This window comes from Ambystoma mexicanum, chromosome 1p (assembly GCF_040938575.1).
Source record: "Ambystoma mexicanum isolate Mex_15411 chromosome 1p, UKY_AmexF1_1, whole genome shotgun sequence".
Taxonomy (NCBI): Eukaryota; Metazoa; Chordata; class Amphibia; order Caudata; family Ambystomatidae; genus Ambystoma; species Ambystoma mexicanum.
The window spans coordinates 1,068,956,733-1,068,979,637 of record NC_090921.1 but is presented as its reverse complement, the minus strand read 5'-3'; the positions used below and the strand labels follow the sequence as shown (position 1 = coordinate 1,068,979,637).

The 22,905-nt window shown below is 48.4% G+C and overlaps 1 protein-coding gene across 3 annotated transcripts in view; it reads right to left on the bottom strand.

Moving 5' to 3' along the window:
• The window catches only part of ARHGEF11 (Rho guanine nucleotide exchange factor 11), a 1,841,770-nt gene that overhangs the window by 809,948 nt on the left and 1,008,917 nt on the right, over window positions 1-22,905 (bottom strand). For all 3 annotated transcript variants that reach the window (XM_069604553.1, XM_069604546.1, XM_069604551.1), the window contains exons 17-18: window positions 19,166-19,288; window positions 11,626-11,649 (exon numbers count right to left, since the gene is read on the bottom strand). In XM_069604553.1, the coding sequence (XP_069460654.1) occupies window positions 11,626-11,649; window positions 19,166-19,288 (147 nt within the window). The remainder of the gene's footprint in view (window positions 1-11,625; window positions 11,650-19,165; window positions 19,289-22,905) is intronic.

Below are 22,905 nucleotides of genomic sequence, written 5' to 3'. Positions count from 1 at the left end.
GAAGGAGGGGTGCGTCCTGAGCACCACCCTCGTGTCGTGAAAAGTCAAGTACGGGGCCTTGCAGGAAAGGGCCTGGATCTCTCCCACCCGTCGTGCGGAGGTGATGGCCACAAGAAACGCTGTTTTCCACGACAGAAACTTCAACGGGGCCGAGTGCAGAGGCTCGAACGGAGGTCCCATGAGCTTGGTCAGCACCACGTTGAGCTCCCACGCCGGGGCCGGAGCCTTCACCGGCGGGAACGATCTGAACAGTCCCTTCATGAACTCTTTCACCAGACGATGAGACCACAAGGACGTCCGCCCCGTGGTTCTGGTGTATCGGGAGATCGCAGCAAGATGAATCTTGATGGACGCGTGTGCCAGTCCAGCTTTGGCCAGCGTCAGCAGGTACGGCAGTACCTGGGGAGCCGTAATCCGTAGAGGGTTAATCTTCTGTGCGTGGCACCAGACAGAGAACCTCTTCCATTTGTGTCCGTAGCATTTAAGAGTCGAGGACGCCCTGGCCTTTGCAAGAACCTCTCTGCAGTCGGCCGGTATGTCGTATCCTCCAAACTCTAGCGCTGCAGGAGCCAGGCCTGCAAGTTCAGCGATTTCGGGTCGTGGTGGAGGATGGCGCCTCCTTCCCTGGAGAGCAGATCCGCGTCCACCTGCAGCTTGATTGGCGGGGACGCTGACAAGTCCAAAAGGTCCGGGAACCATATCTGCCTCGGCCACGCAGGTGCGACGAGGATCATCCTGCACCGTGACCTCTTGAGCCGGTTGACGAGCCGGATTAGCAGTGGCAAAGGAGGGAACGCATAGAGGAACAGGCCCTCCCAGGGGAACGAGAAAGCATCGCCCATGCTCCTCGCCTGGGGAAACCTGCTGGAGAACCTCCGGCACTTGGAGTTCGTCGCCGTCGCGAACAGGTCGATCTGGGGTGTGCCCCACCGTCGGAAGAGGCGATCCACTAGATCCTGCCGTAGTTCCCACTCGTGGCACGAGCGCAGCTCCCTGCTGAGTGAGTCGGCGATGGTGTTTTTTATCCCTGCCAGATGAAACGGCACCAGAAACATCCTTTGGGCGACGGCCCAATGCCACAGGTCCTGCGCCTCCTTGGACAGTGCTGGGGACCTGGTTCCGCCCTGTTTCCTGATGTAAAACATGGTGGTGGTGTTGTCGGTGAAGATCCTCACCACCTTGCCCTTGAGGGACGGAAGGAAGGACCTGAGGGCCCAGCACGTTGATATGGAGGGACTTCTCCGTCGGGAGCCAAAGGCCTCTCGCATGCAGATTTTCGGTGTGCGCTCCCCACCCTTCCAGGGAGGCATCCGTGGTCACGGTCTCCTGGTGGTCTGGGGTCTGGAAGTCCATGCCCGCCGTCAGATGCGCGCGGGTGCCCCACCACCGGACCGCTCGGCGGAAACTCTCGTCGAGTGTGATCCTCTCCTCGAAGCCGCCCGTCGTTTGGATCCAGCGCGCGTCCAGGAACTCCTGCAACGGGCGCATCCGGAGCCTGCACATGGGAATGAGGTAGATGCAAGAAGACATCATTCCGAGGAGGGACTTGATGGACCTCACCTTGGCCGCGTCGGAAACCAACATCCGCTGTACCTTGCCCAGGATGGACCTGGTCCTTTCCTCCGACGGGGAGGCCAGAAGGGACACTGTGTCGAGCTTCGCTCCCAGAAACAGTGCGTTTTGTGCGGGTACCAGGTGGGACTTGGCGTAGTTCACGGAGAATCCCAGGTCCGTGAGAAGTTGGACGGTCCTTGCCGTGTGCTCCACGGCGAGCTCCCTCGTCTTGGCTCGGATGAGCCAGTCGTCCAGGTAGGGGTAGACGTGGATCCCCTCGCGGCGCAGCTGCGCCGCCACCGGTGCAAGGCACTTGGTGAATACCCTGGGTGCCGACCGAAGTCCGAAGGGGAGGGCTTTGAACTGGTAGTGACGCCCTTGGACCACAAACCTGAGGAATTTTCGGTGCCCCTTTAGGATGGGAATATGGAAGTAGGCATCCTCCAAATCCAACGACGACAGGAAGTCTCCTTCCTCCAGCTGACCCAGGACGTGCTGGAGGGTGACCATCCGGAACTTCTGCGCCTTGATGAACTTGTTCAGACGTCGCAGGTCTAGGATGGGGCGCCATCCTCCCGTCTTCTTCTTCACGAGGAAGTATCTCGAGTAAACTCCGGAGCCCCGAAGCCTCTTTGGGACGAGTTCGATGGCGCCCTTCCTGAGCATCGCCTTTACCTCCAGGAGAAGCTGAGGGACGTGAAGCTCTTTCCTGGCCACGGGGGGGGGACGCGCGGGCACCTTCTTTGAAACTCGAGCGCGTGGCCCCGGGCTAAGGCGTCCAGCACTCAACGGTCGGTGGAGATGGACTCCCACACGCTGACGAAGCTCGCCAGCCGGCCTCCCACGGCCGGTTCAATCCTGTTTCGACGAGGCTTTGCCGCCTTGACCTCCTTGGCGACGACGGCGGGGTCCGCCAGACTTGCCTCGTCCTCTGTAGGCCTCCTGAGACGACGAGCGGGCCGCTTGACGGTAGGTGGAGAAGCCGCCGCCGGAACCTTTGGAGGCGCCCTTGCCTCCGCTGCTCCGAAAGGGCGTCCGTCGTTGCTGCAGAACCCCAAGGGCCCGGGCCATCTCAGTGTCCGCTTTAATGGCCTGAAGGGAATCGTCCACTGTTTTCCCAAACAGGTTGTTCCCATCGAACGGCATGTCCAGGACTCTGGTCTGTACGTCTTGACGGAAGTCCGTAGCCTTGAGCCATCCACGCCGCCTAAGGCACACGCCGTTGCCCAACTGGCGAAACCCAGTGTCGGCGATGTCCGTCGCAATAGTGATGGCGTGGTCCGACGCCACCTCACCTTCCTGTAGGATCTCCAGGGCATCCGCCCTCTTGTCGTCCGGTAGGAAGTCCAGCAGGGGGGCCAGTTTGTACCATAGCTCCCTGTCGTAGCGGGCCACGATAGCCAAGGCGTTGGCCGCTTTAATCGTCGTCGCTGCAGACGAGATGACCCTGCGTCCCATAGCGTCCAATTTCTTTCCCTCGCCGTCCGGTGGGGAAGTCGATTTGGAGGCCGCACCCCCCCCCCGCTTTCTTCCTGGCCGCCGCAGAGACGACGGAGTCCGGGGTAGGCTGCGCCCGGAGGCACAGGGGGGCCGTGTCCGGGACCCGGTACTTCTTCTCGTACCGGTCTCTTCTAGCTGGCGTCGTGGAAGGGTTCTTGAGGAGGGCGAGGCCCTCATCCCAAATGTCGTCCAGTAGAGGCACCGCGAGGACCGTCTTCCTCTTGGCCTCGCGCCGTTGATAAAGGAATCCTTCCTTTTTCTTCTCCTCAGGGCAGAGTTGGAAAAGCTCGGATGCCCTGGCGATCATGGAGTGGAACGATCCAATCTCGTCGGGCGGAGAAGCCCTGGTGGGAGGTGACGACGGTAGATCCTCGTCGTATACCTCGTCGTCCGTACCCGTCGCTGCCGTGTCAGTCCCCGTATCATCCCCTCGGGTGGACGGGGAGGAGGGCTGGACGGGGCGCGACGGCTGAAAAGGAGGAGGGTGAATCCTTCTTTTCTTGGGCGGGGGAACACCAAAAGGTCCCGGTTCGGGATCCCCCGACGGGAGAGGTTCCTCCGTCGGCAACGGTAGTCTCGTCCTTATCTCTGAGCATAAGGACTGTATAGCCAACAAAATGGCCGCCGAGTTGTCTTGCGGCGCTGGCAGAGGGGAATCCGACGGGCGATCAGGGGCCCCGTCGGCACCCTCGACGATGTCGTCGTCGCCTGCGTCGGGATCCATCCCGACGGGCCGGTCTTCTTCCACGCCAAGGCCGTGGCTTAAGACCTCGATCAGCTCTTCCTCCGAGGTTGAAGCCGAATCTGCGACGACGCTCTGCCCCCCCTTTTTCTTCCCCGCCGGGGATTTCACGGGGTCCTATCGATGGGCACAAAAGAGGACTCCCTCCGAGGTGGCAGGGAGACTCTGAGCCCGAGGTTGCCACCACTGGTGTAGCCTCCACAGGCTGAGCCAGGGCCGCCGCGACAGTATCGATAGAGGGCTTGGCCGGATGGATTAAGGCCTTCACCACCTTAGGTGCGCTCACCGCCTTATCCTTGAGGGGGGGGACACTGCCTCGCTCCCCCTCCGATGGGGCCTTCGAGCTCGACCGGGGCCTCTCCAGGAGCTTCGCCGGGTGCTCGCCCTTCCTCTTACCCGACCCAGAGCGTTGGCTCGTGGCTGAAGGTGCCGGGGAGGATGCGCCCTGCCTGGCGCCCGTAGAGCCCGACCGTTCGGCGCTCCCGGTGTCAGCGGACTCACGGTGCTTGGCCTTGTGTTGGACCCCCGTCGCCGGGGCGTCCTCAAAGGTCTTAGAAGACCGCTCGGATTTCTTCCTCTTCTTCTCGCCTGACGGGCTCTTCCCTTCCAGCCAGTTGGCGAGACGTTGATGGCGGTCCTTCATGGTCCGCTCCGACATATTGACGCAAAACGCACAGTCCTTCTCCACGTGCGTCTTGTCCTCATGTAAGCAGTAGAGACAAAAGGAGTGTTCGTCCTCCTTAAAGACGTTCTGCAGCTGGCATCCAGGGCAGATCCTGAACAGCTTTCCGGGCGTCGAGCTTCCCTTCTCCTTGGCCATGTCCGGGCCTGAGAAACTTCTGGAGTCCTCCAAAAGCGTAGCTCGACGAAATCTTCACCCTTGAGGGGCGCAGTAGAATCCGACACGGGTCCCCGTTGATCGGATGGAGAGTCGGTGGAGCTTGAGGCTCTTTTGACCGAAAAAACGAAGTTTTTGAGAAAAAACGTGAAAAAATAGCACTAACGCTCGAGAGCAATAGCACGAGGATCCCAACACATGAACGTGCGGTAAAAATCTGAAGATGGCTGCCAGAGGCGGGGCTTAGGTAGAGGGCAGTCATTGGCTGTGGTCAGTATGACGCAGAGACCAGTGATTGGTTACTACTACGAAAGACAGATCAGAAACGAAACTGATACTGGTTTTTTCTTTACCGAGGATTCCCAGCCTGACGACGGGGAATATTCATGAGCATGTGAATCCATGCCAGACCCCATGCTGGAGAAGTAGAGCTTCCGGATGCTTGATTCGTGTTGAAGTTACCTGTGCCGTAGTTGTTCTGACCGGCACGGACTTGTCCTCGAAAGGACCGCCGAGAATTGTTACCCCTCTGGGAGGAGGGTTTTGTGTAATTTGGTGCAAAGACCGAATAGTCTCGTGCTCCTTCTTGGCCGTCTCCAACGCTTCATCAATTGCTTTCCCGAAGAGGTTAGTCTCCTCAATGGGTTTATTAATGAGGGAGGCCCGAGTCTCAGGTCTGAAGCCCGATGTACGCAGCCATGCGTGTCTTTTCAGAAGAGTACCTTGTTCAAGAGACCTGCCTGCTCTGTTTCTGCAGTGTCCAGGGTGTTCCTCACCACATTCTGGTTAACCAGTTTACCCTCTGAAACAATGGGGAGAAGCTTTGTTCTGGCGGGTTCAAGAACCACCTGGAGGCCTTCTTGGATTAAGTTCCATTGGGCATCAGCATAGCTTGCTAATAACGTAGTATTATTAGCAACCCGAATGGTGTATGCAGCTGCTGATGTGACACGTTTGCCAAGGGCATACAACCTTTTAGACTCCTTGTCCGGTGGTGATTCTCCCGTGGCAAGGGGTACCCCTGCCCTCTTTTGAGTGGTAGTCACTACCAGTGAGTCCGGGATGGTGTGCCCTTTGATACAGAGGGTCGGTAGGAGAACGCTGAAATAATTTTTCGACTCTGGTTCACTGCCCGTGTCTGAGCAGGTGTGACCAAAGAGGGAGCTACCCGTCTCTTAACAGAGTTAAGGAGGGGGATGGATTGACTCGCCGGAGGTTTTTCTTTAATAATATCCTCCACAAAATCCTGCTCCGGCACTGCCTCTTGAGTGGCTATTTTGAAGAATTCTGCCGCTTTTTTCAACATGGAGTTGGAAGCCATTTGGTCATCCACAGGGGAGGCCTGGCGAGCCGGGGTGGACGGAGGACAATCTACGCACAAAATATCAGAGTTCTGATCTTGTGTCCAAGGGTTTTCACCATCCTGCTGGATTTCCTCACAGTTGTCCGTCGTATCCTGTTGATCCTCCTCATAGTTTGAGAAACGAAGCTTCCTCTTCTTCATTATAGATGTCTCTAAGTATCCATATGAATCATGTCTTCTTGTTGGAACACCTGAGACTGATCGACTGATCTACTTGAATTTGGGTGTTAGGGTCTACCCGAGCCCTTTTTCGGGGGCGGATGATCAGAAGAACTGATAATCCTCTCCAGCCGATCCATACAACCCTCACATTTTTCTGTAGTCCATTTAGAGGACCCAAACGGGCCAGCGGGAGAAGAAGTGATGTTCTCCGCACTTTGGTGCCGACGGGAACCTCTAAGGGTGTCAGAGATAGTCTCTTGACTATGTGCGTAGCTATCATCGGAATCGGGAATACAATCCGCTGAAATCTTTACCGTGGATTGACCCATAACCTTCAGCAGAACCGGAATAAGGCCCACCGCCGCTGCGATTCTTCCGATGCTACTTTGGATAGTCGCCGAATCGTCGTGAGACAAAGTAGAAATACTGTCCGTGCCCCCAGGAGGCTTAGCGGACGGGTTTCTGGGTAGAGGCCTAGCCGTAGTTTTCGGGCCTACAGAGGCCTTGGAACTCGTCGAAGCGTCGGGCTCCTGACTTTCGACGCGTGTATTTTTAGGAGTAACATCCTTGGTTTGTCTAGATTGCACAGTCGTTATGCGCTGCTGCGAATGCGGGGAAGGCCTTGGATCAGAGCGATCCGAGGGAACCGGCGAAGACTTCGGCGGCCCCGTTGGCACATTCGCCTTATTCGACGAAGCCATCGAAATTGGCGTAGGGGTTGTGTGCTTAGTGTGATGTGCTTGTACGCCCCTGTCGCCGGGTGTGGTCCCTGTAGCAAGACTAGAGTGGAGACTGGAAGGGTCGGGAATGGCTGTGGCGGATCTAGAAGTGTCCGCCTCAAGGTCTATAACATCCGCGTTGGACGTTTGGCCATCAGAAGTACCACCGTCACTTTCAGCTGGTGTGGCGGGGGGGGGGGGCTCCACGCGTGACATACCATATGCGGCCCACCGCTTTACACAGCACTCTTTAAGGGTGTTAGGCCGAAGGAGTTTGCACGCAGCACACCGCTTCTCGTTGTGCTCCAGGGGGAGACAGGCGTTACACGTCCTGTGTTTGTCCTTCCAAGGATTTCGGACCCTACACTTAGGGCAGAATCTAAAAGGAGTCCTTTCCATAGCAAAGGGGAAGGATGACCAGACCGAAAGGGAAAAGAGGGGAAAGGAGGAAAGACATAGTAAACAATATGGCCACCCAACCCCACTGTCACTACGATTCCCCCATAGTCTTTGTTGAAGATGTTATTGGCGAAGTGATTTAATGGGGAATAAACCGACAATTCGGTAAAGATAAACAATGACTCTAGTAAGAGCTCCGCTATAGGGTGACCAGTTATCTGGGTGGAAAAAAACAATCTGAGGGACCTCGGTGCGTGAGGGATTTTGGGTACTACACACGTCACGATAGGGATAGTGTTACAGACACGCCTATGCCGACGTCCCCTTTCGGTCCCCGAAAGACGAGATGCAATACTCTGCGGTTACCACTGGATGTGGGACCATATGCACAGCATGTCTAAGCAGATTAACAAGCATCAGAAAGAGTGATTACAGAAATCGGCCAAGGTGCAGCGAGGGTGTCAATACGGTCCTTGATGGTTCTGGAAGAGCAGGGGAGCACCTGTTTGGACGACACTTTCAAGGAACGGACTTGTCTAGAAACCTTGTCAGGTGTTGTCAGATGGAAAGAGGAGAAAGGAGGAGGAGAGATAACGTGTCTACAGTGGTCTACATTGTGCAGACAGTGGGACATGTTTTCATTGTGGCATGGAATTTTTAATAGCAAAGCATTATTGTTCCTGTGAACTGTTGGTGACTTGCATGTATTGGATTGGTGTTACCCTACAAAACAATTGCAAACACTCTGGCTTTTTAGCCAATTATTCTCAGAAAGTGTGCTGTATATTGCATTAAAACACGTGTCCCAGCACCTAAGACTTTTGGACCTACAGTGAGGCATAGCGACCCATACGTGAAACGTAGTGAACAAGAAAGGTTCAGGAGCCGCCCCGGGAAACAGAAGAGGGGGCTGGCAGGGGAGGGGGGATTAGTTGGGGGAAATGTTTTACATGTTGTAAAACTAATAACAAGAGTTTTAAAAAAACAACACATTTCTATCTTTCTACTAGTACAGTGTGCGGCATACCCCTTCAGCAGCATGTTCATGCGTATTGTGCAAGCGTGATAATCTAGGCCTGCCCAGAGTGTAACATGACCCGTGATTTGTTGCAACATTGCTCGCAGGGGGGCCCCCACATTTTGTGTTACGCCACTGATGTCCTCTTAATCATGGTCAGGCAAATCCAATTGAAAGTACACACCTGCAACCTGTAAAAGTGTTGCAGGTCTATAAAGGGAGACAGAATTTGCAGCAAGAGGAGAAACGGGGAGGCCTGTGGGAAGGAGACCAGGAGGTGGCAGTGGTGGGGCCTGTGGAGAGACCAGGATGCCAGAACGAAGCCCGGGAAGCCTGCCCAGCCAGAGGAGAGTCGGGCCGTTAGGCTTGTGCTGGCAGCAGGAGCCTCTTTGGCGAAGAAGCCAACAGATGGGGCTGCGGCTCTGCAGGAGAGAACGTGACGCTGTCCGAGTCCAGAAGGAGGCAGCGGAGCAACCATTGAGGCCAAGGCAAGCCCCAAGCGCCAGCGGGGCTCGCAGAAGTTGGCCGGCCACCCAGTGAGGCTGGAAGAAGCAGCGGAAAACACTGCAGAACCACGCTGAGGTAGCAGGTGGCGGAGAGGTAATGCTTTACCAAACTGAAGGAAAAACCAGAAAAATAAACATGCTAGATACATATTTAATACCGAACCAAATGGGAACTTGAAATTGAGCATATTAAGCATTTGTTAAACACTGAGCTGAATGAAACTTGAAATTGAGCATGTTGAATATCTGGTGAATGCCGAACGGAATGAAATCGCGCAATTAAGCATGCAGACTATAAAATTATATGAAGCTTTATGGGCAAAGCAAATAATTAAAGACAGCCAAAAGGAAAGTGACCATATGAGAACTGCCTATAAGAAAAAGCACACGTGTGGAAGAGCGTCATAGAAAGGTGGCATAGGAGTAAAACCACCACAAAGTAAACTTTACAAAAAAAAAACTAGCAAGAGGTGTGTGACATCATCTGGTTGAGCCAAGAGGCTACCGCAGAGAAGCCAGAGAAATGTGAATATTGTCCATAAAACCAAAAGGCAAACAAAGAGCGGGATCTTGGTTGCGCAACCTGTGATGGGTATACCGTGTGGTGTGACAACTGCGCCTAGAACTGTGAGAACCAAAAGAAATTGTGGAATAAACCAAGAAGGGGCCCTGCCAGTGAACGGATGAGGCTAATCCAGGAACATGGTCAAGCCGACCTTGAGGTGTGTTAAATCGTTTGTTTAAAAGACTGAAATATAGCTGGCGGAGCAGAGGTCTTGGGGAAGGGAGCCCTGAGACGTGAGGAGTTAATACTCGTCTCGAGAAGAAGCCTCAGGACCATTTTTCTTTGAAATGTGCTGCTTAGAACTTGGGGGAAGGGAAACCCGAGGATTGTGTGGAACTTGATTACCTTGAGTGGGAGAGAGGTAATTTCCGAGACTTTTGTGGAACTTTCTTGAACTTGGGGAAGGGGAGCTGAAGAAGAAGCTAGGAGCTGGAAGAAGCTCGGAACTTTATGTCGATCACCATTTCTTTGATTATTGACATCCCTACACACTGTTTAGCTTTAGTTGTGAGGTCAAGCATAGTTTTTGGACACATACAGACTTTTATGTTGAACTCTTTGACTCAGACTTTCCTTAGTTTCGTTCAGGTAGGGAAATCCCACTTTAGCACAGGGCAAGTTAGGCCTTCTAACATCCTGACATTTACTTTAATAAATCAGTTTGTTTTGAATTTTAAGTCTGTTGTCTGTGTCTTGCTTCATTATGCCTTCACAACACACAAATGGAGAGACGGGGGACAAGGCCAGACCACAGTAAAGTGCAGGGAAGTAAAGAGGCCTAAGAATGAGAGGGAGCACCAGGTGCACCCGTTTCCATAGAGGGCCCTACGGGAAACAAAGAAAAAGATGGGACCGACCTTATTGAACCACAGACAGAGGGCTTTAGAATTACAGGGGAGAGAGTGGCGACCAAACAGATGGGACCACGGGGCCCAGGGACTTCAAGTGCACGGGGAAGAGGTGCCCCCTCCTCAAAGGGCAGGTGGAGACGATGCTTGCTGCACACCGGGAGGTGCCAGGGGGTAAAGTGATGTGGACATACATTAGTCTGACCACAAGGGTGGGGGGTGGAGAAAATATCACTAAATAGCCCTATTAACAACCCATACTTCTGCGCAGAAAATAGGAGTGGGGATTATAGCACACCACAATGTACAACACTGGATGGGATATGTGCCACAGGTGGGCAAAACTGAAGGGTTACAATAAAGTAACGCCACTAACCAACCACACTAAAAACTCATCCCTCTGCCTAAACCTCTCAAACTCTAAACTAAACACAACCATACCTTTACAGCACAACAAACCACATCCATTTGACTATACCGCAAAAACCAAACAAACCGCACGTAGCCTTGCACAATAGCACATGACTGCTTCTGACTGAAAATGTACACCTACGCTCAGCGAATGGTGTAAACCGAACTGAAGCTGCCAACAGCATATCACAGGTCTCAGCTCTCTTTCTCTTTCTTCCCGCTCAGTCCTACTAACTGACCCTCCCACATCTTACCTTCAAGCGCATAGGACCACGTATGTGGTGATAGTGCACGGTATAAAAATCTTTTAACATAACATAAATCGACAGGCTGAAGGCAGACCTGGATAAGACCTTTTTATTGTGCACCTGTAGTGGGTTTACAACTCCAATTAAGTCATTAACTCTCAGAATAAGTCTTTAAAAAAAAAAACAGGCAGGCACTTCAAGTGCAAAATTTGATGGTAAGGCTTGATTAAAGTGAGCTCAAAGAGTTCCCACAAGGAGGTGTTTTGGGCAGGAGGGGCAGAACTGCGTGGGGATTGCCATAGGAATTAGCATGACCATGGGCAGTCATGGGTGGGCAAATAACCAAATAACACCTACAATCTGTGTGTCCCTCATAAGCCATTTCTCCCCATCTGTACTCTAAAGCAAGAGTTTCAACTTGCAGATGGTGCAAGCCATACCCAATAGCCCAAACTAACAAAAGAGCGGGAAATGGAGGAAGGGAAGTAACAGACTTAACTATTACAAACCGGACCAAGCATTTTTAACCTTCAGATCCCTTCCCATACTCAGCCAACACCCTGGTGCCATCAGTCAGGCCTGCACTATCACAGTGTTGGGAGGTGCAGCAGCAATGCACAGAGAACTGGCAATACGCTCCTCAATCCCTAACCCCAACATGAAAATGGCAGCAGTGCCTTGTATAAAAAATAAGATCATAACATAACTTGTCACAATCTCATTAGGAGTACTGGATTCACTGCACCACTCACCTCCTGTCTTCCTCGTACCTGGACCTGTGGAGAGCAAAGAGGAGAAAAACAGAACAGGATTAAGTACGGGCTCCAAGCTAGACGATAGATTTATAAGAACAGGCTGACTGTTGAAACCCTATCTTTTTTTTTTTTTGTAGAATACCCATTTTAAGCAAGCATATCAAGATTATGCCAGTCACACATACTGTAAAATGAATACTGTTAATGGCAAAATAATTCAGTTGCGTTTATGATATATAACACACACAGAGTATGGGTTAAAGTGCTCCCAACGATAACTTGGTATACTGTAAATTACAAGAGACAAGTGGCTATAATAAAGGCACGCCACCATAGTCAGATTGCCCTTCCAGAGTGTCACATGCTGAGCGGACTTGCCATACCCTTTCATGTATAGATGGGAGCACGTTATTCCCAGTAATAATGATGTAAGACTTATTTGATATGATGATATGATAAGCCATTTATAACGTGGCTGTACACAAGTGTTTGTTGACAAGACAAGGGAGGGAGGACAAAACAAACAATCTTACTAGACCTTGTCTCATTCAGATTGTGCAAGTGCAATATGCAACGTGCAGGAGGGGGGGTGGTGAAGTGCCAGCAGGAGGTAACAAGGGAAGGGGCAACAGAGCAGCATTGCTCAGAGTTAGTGCAGCCAGGGCAGCGCAGCACTGGGTAAGTGCAAGGAGGCACGGGATGTAGGGTTCCAGATACAGCCCCTAAGTGCGCGGCAGGCTTGGAGGCAGTGCAGGGGCTACTGGTCGTGGAGGTGCCTGGTACCCAGTGAGACTCTGGGGGTAGCCAGGCAACCAGTCAGCGCAGCAAACAGGTAGGTCAGGAGGGGAGAGAGAAAGCAGAAGTGCAAAGGAAGGTCTTGAGTTGCTTCCGGAGCTTCAGGTGGTCCGGCTCAAGATTGGGAGGGGCAGGAAGACCATTCCAGAGGGAGTCACCTGCAGATGAGATAGATCTACCCCCCAACTTTCTGCCTGGAGAACCATCTGACCTTCAGAGCGTTAGAGGTGGCTGAGCGAAGGGCTCGAGAAGGAAGGTGTTCAGGAAGAGAGTTGGATGTAGTGCAGGCTCTGGCCCCAGAAAGCCTTGTGGACGAAGCAGAGGGTCTTGTACTTGATCCATTCAGCCACCGGGTGCCACTGGAGAGACTTCAGGGCTGGAGAATTACAGTCCCTGGGCTTGAGGCCAAGGACAAGTCTCGCAGTCCTGTTCTGGATTAGTTGGAGAGGGAAGATAATAGAGGAAGGCAGATTGTGAAATAGGCTGTTGCAGTAGTCCAGCCTAGGGAGAACCAGGGCTCAGGAGACAGTGAGTTCTGTGGGAAAGTGAGAAAGGGAACAATACCTCGGAGGATGTGCAGCTGGTAGTGGGCTTTCGTGGCAAGGTATGTGATGTGAGGAGAGAAGGAGAGAGTGGAGTCGAAGATGACACCAATGTTTTTTGCCTACAGGAAGGCGACGGAAGAGGGCCCAAGGAGGGCAGCCAGTGTGAGAGGGAAAGCGGGAGAAGGGGTCCCAAGGAGAAGGATCTCAGTCTTACTGGCATTAAGGCAGAGATCGTTGAGGCACACCACTCCTCAATTGCAGAAAGGCAGTCAGGAATGAGCGGGAGAGGAGGCTGAGGGGAGCCTGAAGGAGAGCTCAGTGTCATCCAAATAACACTGAAAGTTAGAGGAGAAGGTAGAGATAAGGTTGGCCAAAGGGGCCAAGTAGACATTGAAGAGCCAGGGTGAGAGGTTAGAGCCCTGGGGAACACCACATGTGGAGAGAGGTGGTGGAGAGAAAAGACCAAGTTGGACCTGGGAGGGTCGGTCCAGGAGGAAGGTGGTTAACCAAGCCAGGGCCTGATCCGTGATGACCAGGTTATCACTGAGACAATTGATCAGGATGGCATGATTGACCGTGTCAAAAGCAGAGCAGACATCAAGGAGGAGCAGGACAGAAGGAACGCTAGAAATGAGATTAGTGAGCAGATCTTCACGGGTGTAGAGGAGCGCAGTTTCAGTTGTAGATGTATTAAAAGCATATATAATCTGGACCATCAATAAACGCGTCAATATGCAGCTTACAATGGGCTGCATGCAATTTTTATCATTTTAACAAAAATCACTGATTTAAAATAAGTAGTAACATGAAATGAAGTACATCAATGCAAGAAATAAACATACAACTATAAATCTCTCATCAACTAATGAATATGAATTACTGGAGAACGTTCAAAACAAAGATTTCTAAACAGCTAGTCGTTCCTTTCGGTGGTTTAGGAGCAGGTGGCATTTGGAGAATGGAGATGCTCACCCTGCCACCCTCCTGCACTGCCTCCGGGCCACCCCGTGCACTGGGGTCTGTATCTGTACCCATACAGTCCGCCACCCCCTTTCTTTTCTTTCTACATTTATCAGACATACCCTCTCTGCTGCCTTCACACAGCACTTGCCGGCTGCACTACCACCGTTTATTGCCTTTATTATTGATTTTATTTATTCATTATTATTTCTGTTTCTCCTCTGCTACGCACTTTCCACTACTTTCCCCTCCCACGCACTTTCCCCTTGCCCTTTCCCATGCACTTGCACGTTCTCAATGTCACTGGGCCTAGTAAGATCGTTGTTTCGTTCTCCCCTGGTCCCCTCCCTTGGCTTGTCGCGCTCTGAATCACTTGTGTACGAGCGAGATATAAATAAAATATCAAATATCAAAAATCAAAATGCTTTTGGCAGCAGGAGTTGGTAGTAAATGAAGCAGCAACAAACTTAATCCTAGGATTTAAACCAAGGCCAACAACACCAAATTTCAACCCATTACTCTGAAGCTGGGGGAGGTGAACCTTATCCTCATTCCTCTATTTGTCACAGAACTCCATGGAGACTTGCAATATCCTTATAACATACACTAGCGGGTATCTTATTGCATATATTATGTTGGACCTTTGTATGCATTCTCAGTATTTGCCAGCATATGTGAAATATGGTAGCAGACAACACATGCAGCACTTTAAGATATTGCACAAGGTAGCTACTCTTGACAGACTAATTTTGATCTCATGTGTGAAAATCATTTCAGTAATATAATTTAACACTTTGGATAGGCCATAAACAGAATTCCGTAATTGTTGTTTTATATATTTGTCCTTTACTATGACATTAGCAAATGCTGTAACTTGGACATCTAGACTCCATCTATTGATTAAAATGCTTACACAGTTGTGTCCTTGTTGGTGAACTTATTTGTTTGCTTACACATCCAAGGTCAATTAATTTGATGTATTTCTAAAATGCGGATATATTTAAAGAAATGTTTTTACTTGTTGGGAAACTGTTCTCTTTGCTTACACATCTATGGTCAATTTATTTTTATAATTATATATTTCACATTTGAGATATACTCACCATTAGTTCCTCTTATCTTTAAAGAACATTCCAACATTTATACTAAGTGGAGATCTGCAATGCATATAATGGTTGCTACTAGCAGGTGGACTTGTTATCCCTAGCTCCCGCCCCTCACTTCCATCACATTGGAACAGCTGGAAAAGAGCCCTATGTGGGATACCAGGTATTTTCCCAATATTGCATCGAGCTTATGAGAGACGATATGCACTTAGACAACCGTATCGAATGTGACCCCGCACTGAAAGTGTGGAAGGATGTCTGCACACACCATCAGCATTCGAAGATCTATAAGTGAGATTGGATGAAGGCAGAGTGACGTCAGGAGCGAAAGACGCACTAAAACGATATGCAAATACGTAATGAATAAAGATGTAACTGAAGTAATAAGATAAACATATAAACGAAGACAAAGAATTCATATGAACCATAGAAATCAGTGAGACGAGATGAAGTGAATGTATATATGCAGAAACCTAAGTTAGTTGAGACATACAGAAGCTTGCTGCAGAAGAAAACATAATGCGGCTATGGCAGCCATTAGAAAATAATGGATGTTGGACTTGTGTTGAAACCAATCAAGCTACCTCAGAGACAGACTAGGGCTGCAGAGTCAGAAGGCACTGGAAAAACAGTTTAGTGTTAGAAACACAGAGGAGTCTATTGGCCTGGGATCAGGGATGCTACATCAAAGAATAATTGCAGGGCACAAGGGGAGTTAAGAGGATACGCCATGTATGTAAGACATTTCTATCTTAGATTAAGCGAATAAAAAAACATCTGTAAGAGCCAAGTATTGGGCAAACCAAGAAGTGAAAAGCCTGCAAGATAGAATGAGCAACTCTCCAGAGGCCAAGAGGAGTAATGGCACCAAGCTCATCAAATGGCAGTAAATAGGCGGACAAAACGGACAAAATCATGGTCTCCTCACACGTGATTCAGAAGTCAAAAACAAGGGCTATTCATTAACCTCCAGACAAAGATAATGGTGTACCTACACTCCCTGGAACGTCCCATAACAAAGAACAGGCGGCAAGGTCAACTGTAAAGAAGCAACCTTGGCTTAGCGCCTGACCGATGAGAGATGAGAGATGATGGAATAATTGGGCAAGTCGATAGTAATCTGACGTTGCTCTCTGCACAGAGTTTCGTTTTGCTTACATGCTGCTAAAGAACCAAAGGTCCAAGGTTGGGAGAGAATGCCAACCAATCAGAGGGTCTATATGTAGCAACATGCTATACAGTATTGCAAAGGCAAACCCGCTGTGGTTATTCTGATATCTGTATTATACATATTTAGAGGTGGTTCAAGGTGTGTTCACTAGATAAGGGGCATCCAGTGATATTACTAATGCTTATATGATATATAGGTATATACTTTCCCTTAACCAATCCCTCCCTTCAATAGGTTTTACAGTTTGCCATGTAGGATGGCATCATAGATGATGTACATTGAGGTATCAAACCTTTGTGTAATCAAAATTGAAGTGTGAGTGTGCGGACTACAGTTTGTTGTTCATCAGATTGCTCTACTTTATTCAAACCGACAATAAAGTTGTACTCTGCCATATTGTTTGAGTCTGTCTGATTATTTGCGTCTGAGATCATCATTGGTAATTTCACCTAGCACATGAGACGCTTCAAGGTACTAGTGCACAAGGACCTTGAAAAAGAAGGTTTTGCTCGAAACAGATTTGTGCAGGTTTTCCTGTAAAATGATTATTGCACGCCTAATGTCACACAACCAACAAAGTATTTGTATAGATCAGAGCACAAAAACTTAACATGCAATTTATACTAACTAAAATTGAGGAAAGTAACAACAATTGCAAAAAGCCCATACGTCATCTTTCTCATAATTGTTGCCCTATATTTTCGGTTATTTCTGAATCCAATACAACATGGGCGCTCATTAATATCACAAGCAAATTAATACGGGTATCGCTGTATATAGATCTCGCGCTCATGAGCCAAGACTTCCTGGTGCTATTACCCGAATTTAAAGGTGCACAGTTGTAGTAAACCCCAAAATAATTTAAAAGAAATATACCTCCTATTTCAAGTGTCTCCTTAACCCTAGCCCATGGCTGCAGACTATTCATTGTCCCAGCCAACAATCTTTATGCATCTTTGAAAATGTCTCTCCCTTACCACTCCACTCCCTCCCCAAAGCAATTAAGTTTAGCTGGTGTAAACTATAATTACAATAAAGTATTGCTTTTTCTATTTAGCTGGAGTTCGACTTAATCGAACTTCTAATCCCTCCATTTGACATGTCTTTCATGCCGCCTGGGAGTCAGTAATGGCAATGTATGGCTCGGAGATGAGATTCCCAGTATACATTTTATAGATACGAGCAGCCAAAGCGGCCTCAGCTTCTCCTTTTCCGATTATTGCGCCATACTGAATCAGAAAGGATAAAATCTTGTAAACTATTTTTAAAAAGGAAATCTCCTTCCACTCCAAATAGTTGTTCCCGCTGGTCCAGGAAGTCTGTTACATTTTTAGGAGCACTGTCTTCACTAAATACTGAGAAGAACCCAGGATTATCCAAATGAGAGTTAGCGCATTAACTTATTCACTCTACTTACATCATATGCAGCCTAAGATGCTTGGTATATTGAGTTGTATGCTCTTAAAATGTTGTGGGGAGCCCAATTTAAATAAATATCCTTCACCTTTTTTTTCTGCACAAATATGTGCATCTATACTTTTGAAGTTCAAATTACTCAAATTGTACATGTTATGTCTTGGAGCGAAGCAAAATCAACACCCTATCATATTACTGTAGTTTTCTTATATACTACTCCATTTAAGTGCAAGTGCCAAAGTACATATTTGACTGTTTATAATCATGAAGCAATACTAAATACATGCTTATAGATTTTTACAGTATGGTATGTGTGTTGATATTTTATTGTGTATGTGTTTAGTATGTATTGTCCCTAGCTGCCAGACCGTCCCCTCCTAAGAGTGATGCTTGACTGTTCTGCTATGTTACCAATTGAGTGTGTCTTGGTCTAACTTGGTGGCCACCATGTTATCCCACAGAGTATACTTCTCTCCACACCACTCACCAAAGGGCTGTGAGAACATCTCTTACAGGTGGTCCTCTGATAGTACATACTTTCCTTGCCCCATCCCATTGGGTTCCACTACAGCTAGGCCTATGTCTGTATCCATCTTTTCAAGGGGATGATTTGTGGCAGTCAAGAACAGTTCTCCCAGGTGTTCAGTACCACACACTCAGGCTGCATAACACACCTTTCAGAGTGACATATAGGCTTTAGTGCTGTGCCTTACACCAGTGATTTCTCTGCAGCTACACTAAGTTACTTTCCTCTGCCTATTAGCTTCCCAACCAGCACACATGAATGCGAAAACGGTGTGTCTGCAGAGGTGTCAGCACACATGAATGCGAAAACGGTGCGTCTGCAGAGGTGTGATCACTACACTTGTCAATATCTTTATGTTTGGTACACCTTACGTTATGCATTTCTGTTACTGACATCATTTCTTACAAAGCTTGATGTCATTCTGGTCTTGTAGCAAACTTTTCTCTGTCTATGGAGTAGACCGTGACGGTTTAGTCTCATTTAAGTTTGAAATGTTGTCTTTTGTTATTATTTCAGGAAACTGCAGAAAAACATTACAAATATCGGTGACATTGCAACATTATTTGAGTGACCTCTGATGTCCAGTAAGATCAAGATATTTGGGAATCTATTCATCTTGTCTCCAGTGAGACTTTAAGGGCTGCCATCTCTTAAACCGGTATGGGCAAATCACTAAAAACGCACAGAAGCTCATGATAGAAGCATTACATATCCTTAGAGAGTTCAGGTATTCCTGGAGGAAAGACCTAGCAAATGAAAACAGTCCTGATGATCTAACTTATTGCTCCTCAAATGTTATTATGAGACTGATCTGGACATTGCGGATCTTAATGATATTGGAAATGTTATCATTAAATTAAGTGAAATACTGGCTGTTTTGCACCACCTGGAGACTGGAGGTCTCCACGCCCACATGCAACTGCAGGTCCTAGACACTGTGGTCTATTGTGCTAATGATCCCAGATAAGCTGGCAGCGAAAGGTTGACTGAACATTTCTGAAAGCTGCCCTGGACTTACAGTATATCCCCAAGCTGTGAAATCTGTTTTTCTGCGATTTGACGCTCCTTTTGGGGGTCGGAATCCAGATCCTGCAGGTCATTCTCACCATACAGACTTCCCAGGCCCATTGTGCGCTTCGTTCTGTAAGGCAGACAAACAAATGTCAGGTAAACAAATCAGACAATACAGTACACCAAGCGTTGAAGCATGCCAGCATATTCTAGAGTGCCCCTATAGATCAAGCATAATATTGCTAGCTTTTCAGGTCTGACTACTACAAAATATTCTCTCAATGGAAGTGAGGTTTTAAGGGGACCTCCAAATTTCTTTCAGCTTTGTCACAAGAAGCTTAATAGATGTACTTGCTTGTCTACACCGTCCCCAGATGGGTCGTAGCTAACTAAACCAGTATTTTCCTAAAGCCACAACGCTATCTGTTGAGATGGATTTCTAGAATCTGGCCTGGTGGACACATTTTAGGAGGTCAATTTAGTTACAGAACAGGGACCTCAGGTTAGCCAAAACCAAATCAAGGGAAACGTGGGGAGCAGTGACGGCTATTCTCAGGAGAGTGGGGTCAGGGGCCCACAAAGGATTCACACAGTGAAGCACACTGTCAAGATCCAATCCACATTCTCAACCCAACCACAGAAGCCGCTTGTACATGAGCCTACCCACCTTGATTGGCACGAGATGCCTACTTAACATACACATGCCACCTCGAAGCAACCAATTGGGGGTTAGGAAGGGTTTATGGATAGGCTCAGGGAATTAAGAACACCATGAAGAAGTTTAGGAAGAGGCAATGGATAATCACACTCTACTCTGCACACCTGAATGTTGCACTATATTTCATATACAGTCGCTTGTCCAGCATATATTCGTTAACATGTTTTAACATTCCTGACTCTTTACCATACATGTATCATAACTCCATATGAACTCTCTCTCAGGTGCACTACTAAAACTCAATATTCCATATTCATGACTCTTAATTATGTGCCTGGCCTATTCATGAATCTCCTTTTCACCTCCTAATACACATGTCTTTTCATAGTCAAATAAATCATACACATAGTCCTGTCATCGCAGCCCACTGTCCATAATAGAATCTTTGAACACTCAGTAGAAAAATATGAAGATATAAAGTCTCATATACTTCAGTCCATAGCCGCACTGAAACTAACACAAAGAATGCAAAAACTGTTTAAACAACATCCAACTACTGTAGAATACAAACACATTACTCGTGTTGAAATTCACACCAAACTAAATATCATTAGCACTAAACTGATGCCTCTGGACCCACGGGCGAGTACAGAATCCATTGGTCACTGGTGGTTAACAAGTGGGAACGGTTCCCGCTAACGTTCACCGCCCGGCTCGCAATACTCCTGACGGAGCAAATGGCTCCTTTTGTTCACCGCCACGGCCCCGTCCAGAAACTGCATTCACTTCCAACCTGCAATCCGGCGGAGAACACACGTGGAACAGCACGCGTGCAGTCTCTGGTGCTAATCACAAGCACCTGGGCTGAGACGTGGCTCCACATGACTGACACACGCTCTTGCCCTCAATTTCCTGAGACACAATCATTCAATTGAGATATGAATATATAAAAATAGCAATATTTATTCTAAGCCTCAAACACAGACCAAAAAAACGAAACTAGCAGGTGATATTGTACAATACTCTAACATCTATACATTCACCATCGGTTCTTAAAATGCATTCAAATGACACCACAACAGTTAAGTAAATGAGTGCAGTAAAGAAGGAAGCGAGTCACAAGTGGATTTCCCCAACTTCAGCAGTCCAATTTCTAAGAGGAATGGGGCTTTGTGACCAAAAGTCACAAGCCACAATGCTTCTCCCCAGAAGGCATCTGTAGCAAGTAAGTTACTTGTGTTGATGATGGATTCAAAGAAGATATTCAACAATGGTATAAGCTAAGTAAATTGTGTTCTTATCGTTCAGATGAAACAAACCAGGTTGGACAATCAAAAGGCAGTGGAATGAATGGGATACATTACACCGTAATTGTATTTCTGATGCTTGTATCTGCTTAGATTCACATGCTATGCATAGGCTGACATTTAGTGGAAGCTGCAGACTATTACAGTTGTATTCTAAACTCGAAAAGGGATGTCGACAGGGCATGCCAGTAATACTATCCCTAGTGTGACGTCCACTGTAGCCATGGTCGTTCACGCGGCAAGGTCCCACAGATTGTTTTGTTTCGGACAGGAGGTTGCATGAAGTGTAGAGTGAGAACAGGTGTATTAAAGCAGATATGTATCCGAAAAAGCCCAATGCACCTTCTACTCCAACGGGAGGAAGGGCGGGCGCATGTGAATCTAAGCAGATAGAAGCATCAGAAATACGATTACGGTGAGTAATGTATCCCTTCTGAGGCTTTTGGAATCTGGTTAGATCACATGCTATGCATCGCAGTGTTAGGAAAAGGGTGGGTTGGGAGAAGGTCCAGCAGCGAATAGATGTTTTAGAACCGCTTGTCCCACCTGAGTAGCTATTTTAGAGTGTGTGTCAATGCAACAGTGCTGAGTGAAAGTGTGTACTGAGCTCCATGTCGCTGCTTTGCAAATGGTGTCTGTTAGGGAGAATTTTCAGTTTAGTGCTAAATTCCTCCCACCTTAGAGACTCCCAGCTCTTTTAGTGAACTTTGGGACTTTGTAATTTTAATTCTATGTGTTTTCTGTGTTTCTCTTTGGTTTTGGAGTCTGACAAACCCCATGCATCACCTTTGCATTGTGACACACAGCTTCTTCAGTGCAGTGGCACAGGGAAGTCTTAGATTTCCCAAAGGTTTAAATACCTTCTCTGGGATAAAATACTGTTTCCAAGAGCAGTAAATAGAAATTGACTTTGCTTACAATGTGTAACTTTCTAGACCCAGCACGCGCTATCTTACCATAGGGTGGTCGAGGGGTTACTTCGTATCCCCTTTGTCTAGTTTCTCATGTAACATTTTTATGTTACCCTTTCTAAAATTAATAGCTGGTGGTAGTGGTTTACTTTTTACTACCATTGTGTTTTTACCGCGGGCTGCGTTCGCAGCCACAGTAAGGCGCCTATGGGTGCCCATTTCGTCAAAATGGCTCCCGTCTTCTTTTTTCGCCATTTCTTTTTGGAAAGGTCCTTCTTGAGATTTACTCTGCGTGCCAAACCAGGTTTGGTCCCTTTGTTTGTTTTGTCTTTGGCGGGATTCGCGCGTGAAGCCTGCCTCTGGCTCCAATATGTCTGGCAGGGGAAGGAAGTGAGGGAGGTGCCAGAAACTCCGTGCTTAATCCCCTTGGTTACAGGAATGCACCCAAAGGTGATTGGCCGGTTGGCTGTCTGTTAAGGACAGCCATCCTGCTGTGTGATTGACAGCTAGGCTGGAATGAATGGGAGAAACCTGCATAAAAGGCAATGCTTTTTGGCTTGGTAGGCAGAGTCGACCAATGGACGAAGGAATCCAATGAAGAACTTGGAAGAGAGGCCTGCTGCAACTCCTGGACTGTTGGTTTGCGCGGTGAAGCCCTGCTGCAGTGCTGAAGCTCCGAATTCGCCTCGACTAGAGAAGGTCTGCAAGGACTTCTCTCCTTGAGTGGGTGGGACCAATCAACTCCAAAGTGAACTTGTTTGGACATCCTCTTGAAGCTGGCTGTACTTCCACTGCTGCTGGAAGTGAAGTGCCAGGGAGAGGAACACCAAAATTGAGTGGATCGCTTTTAAGTCAGACCCGAGCACTAGGA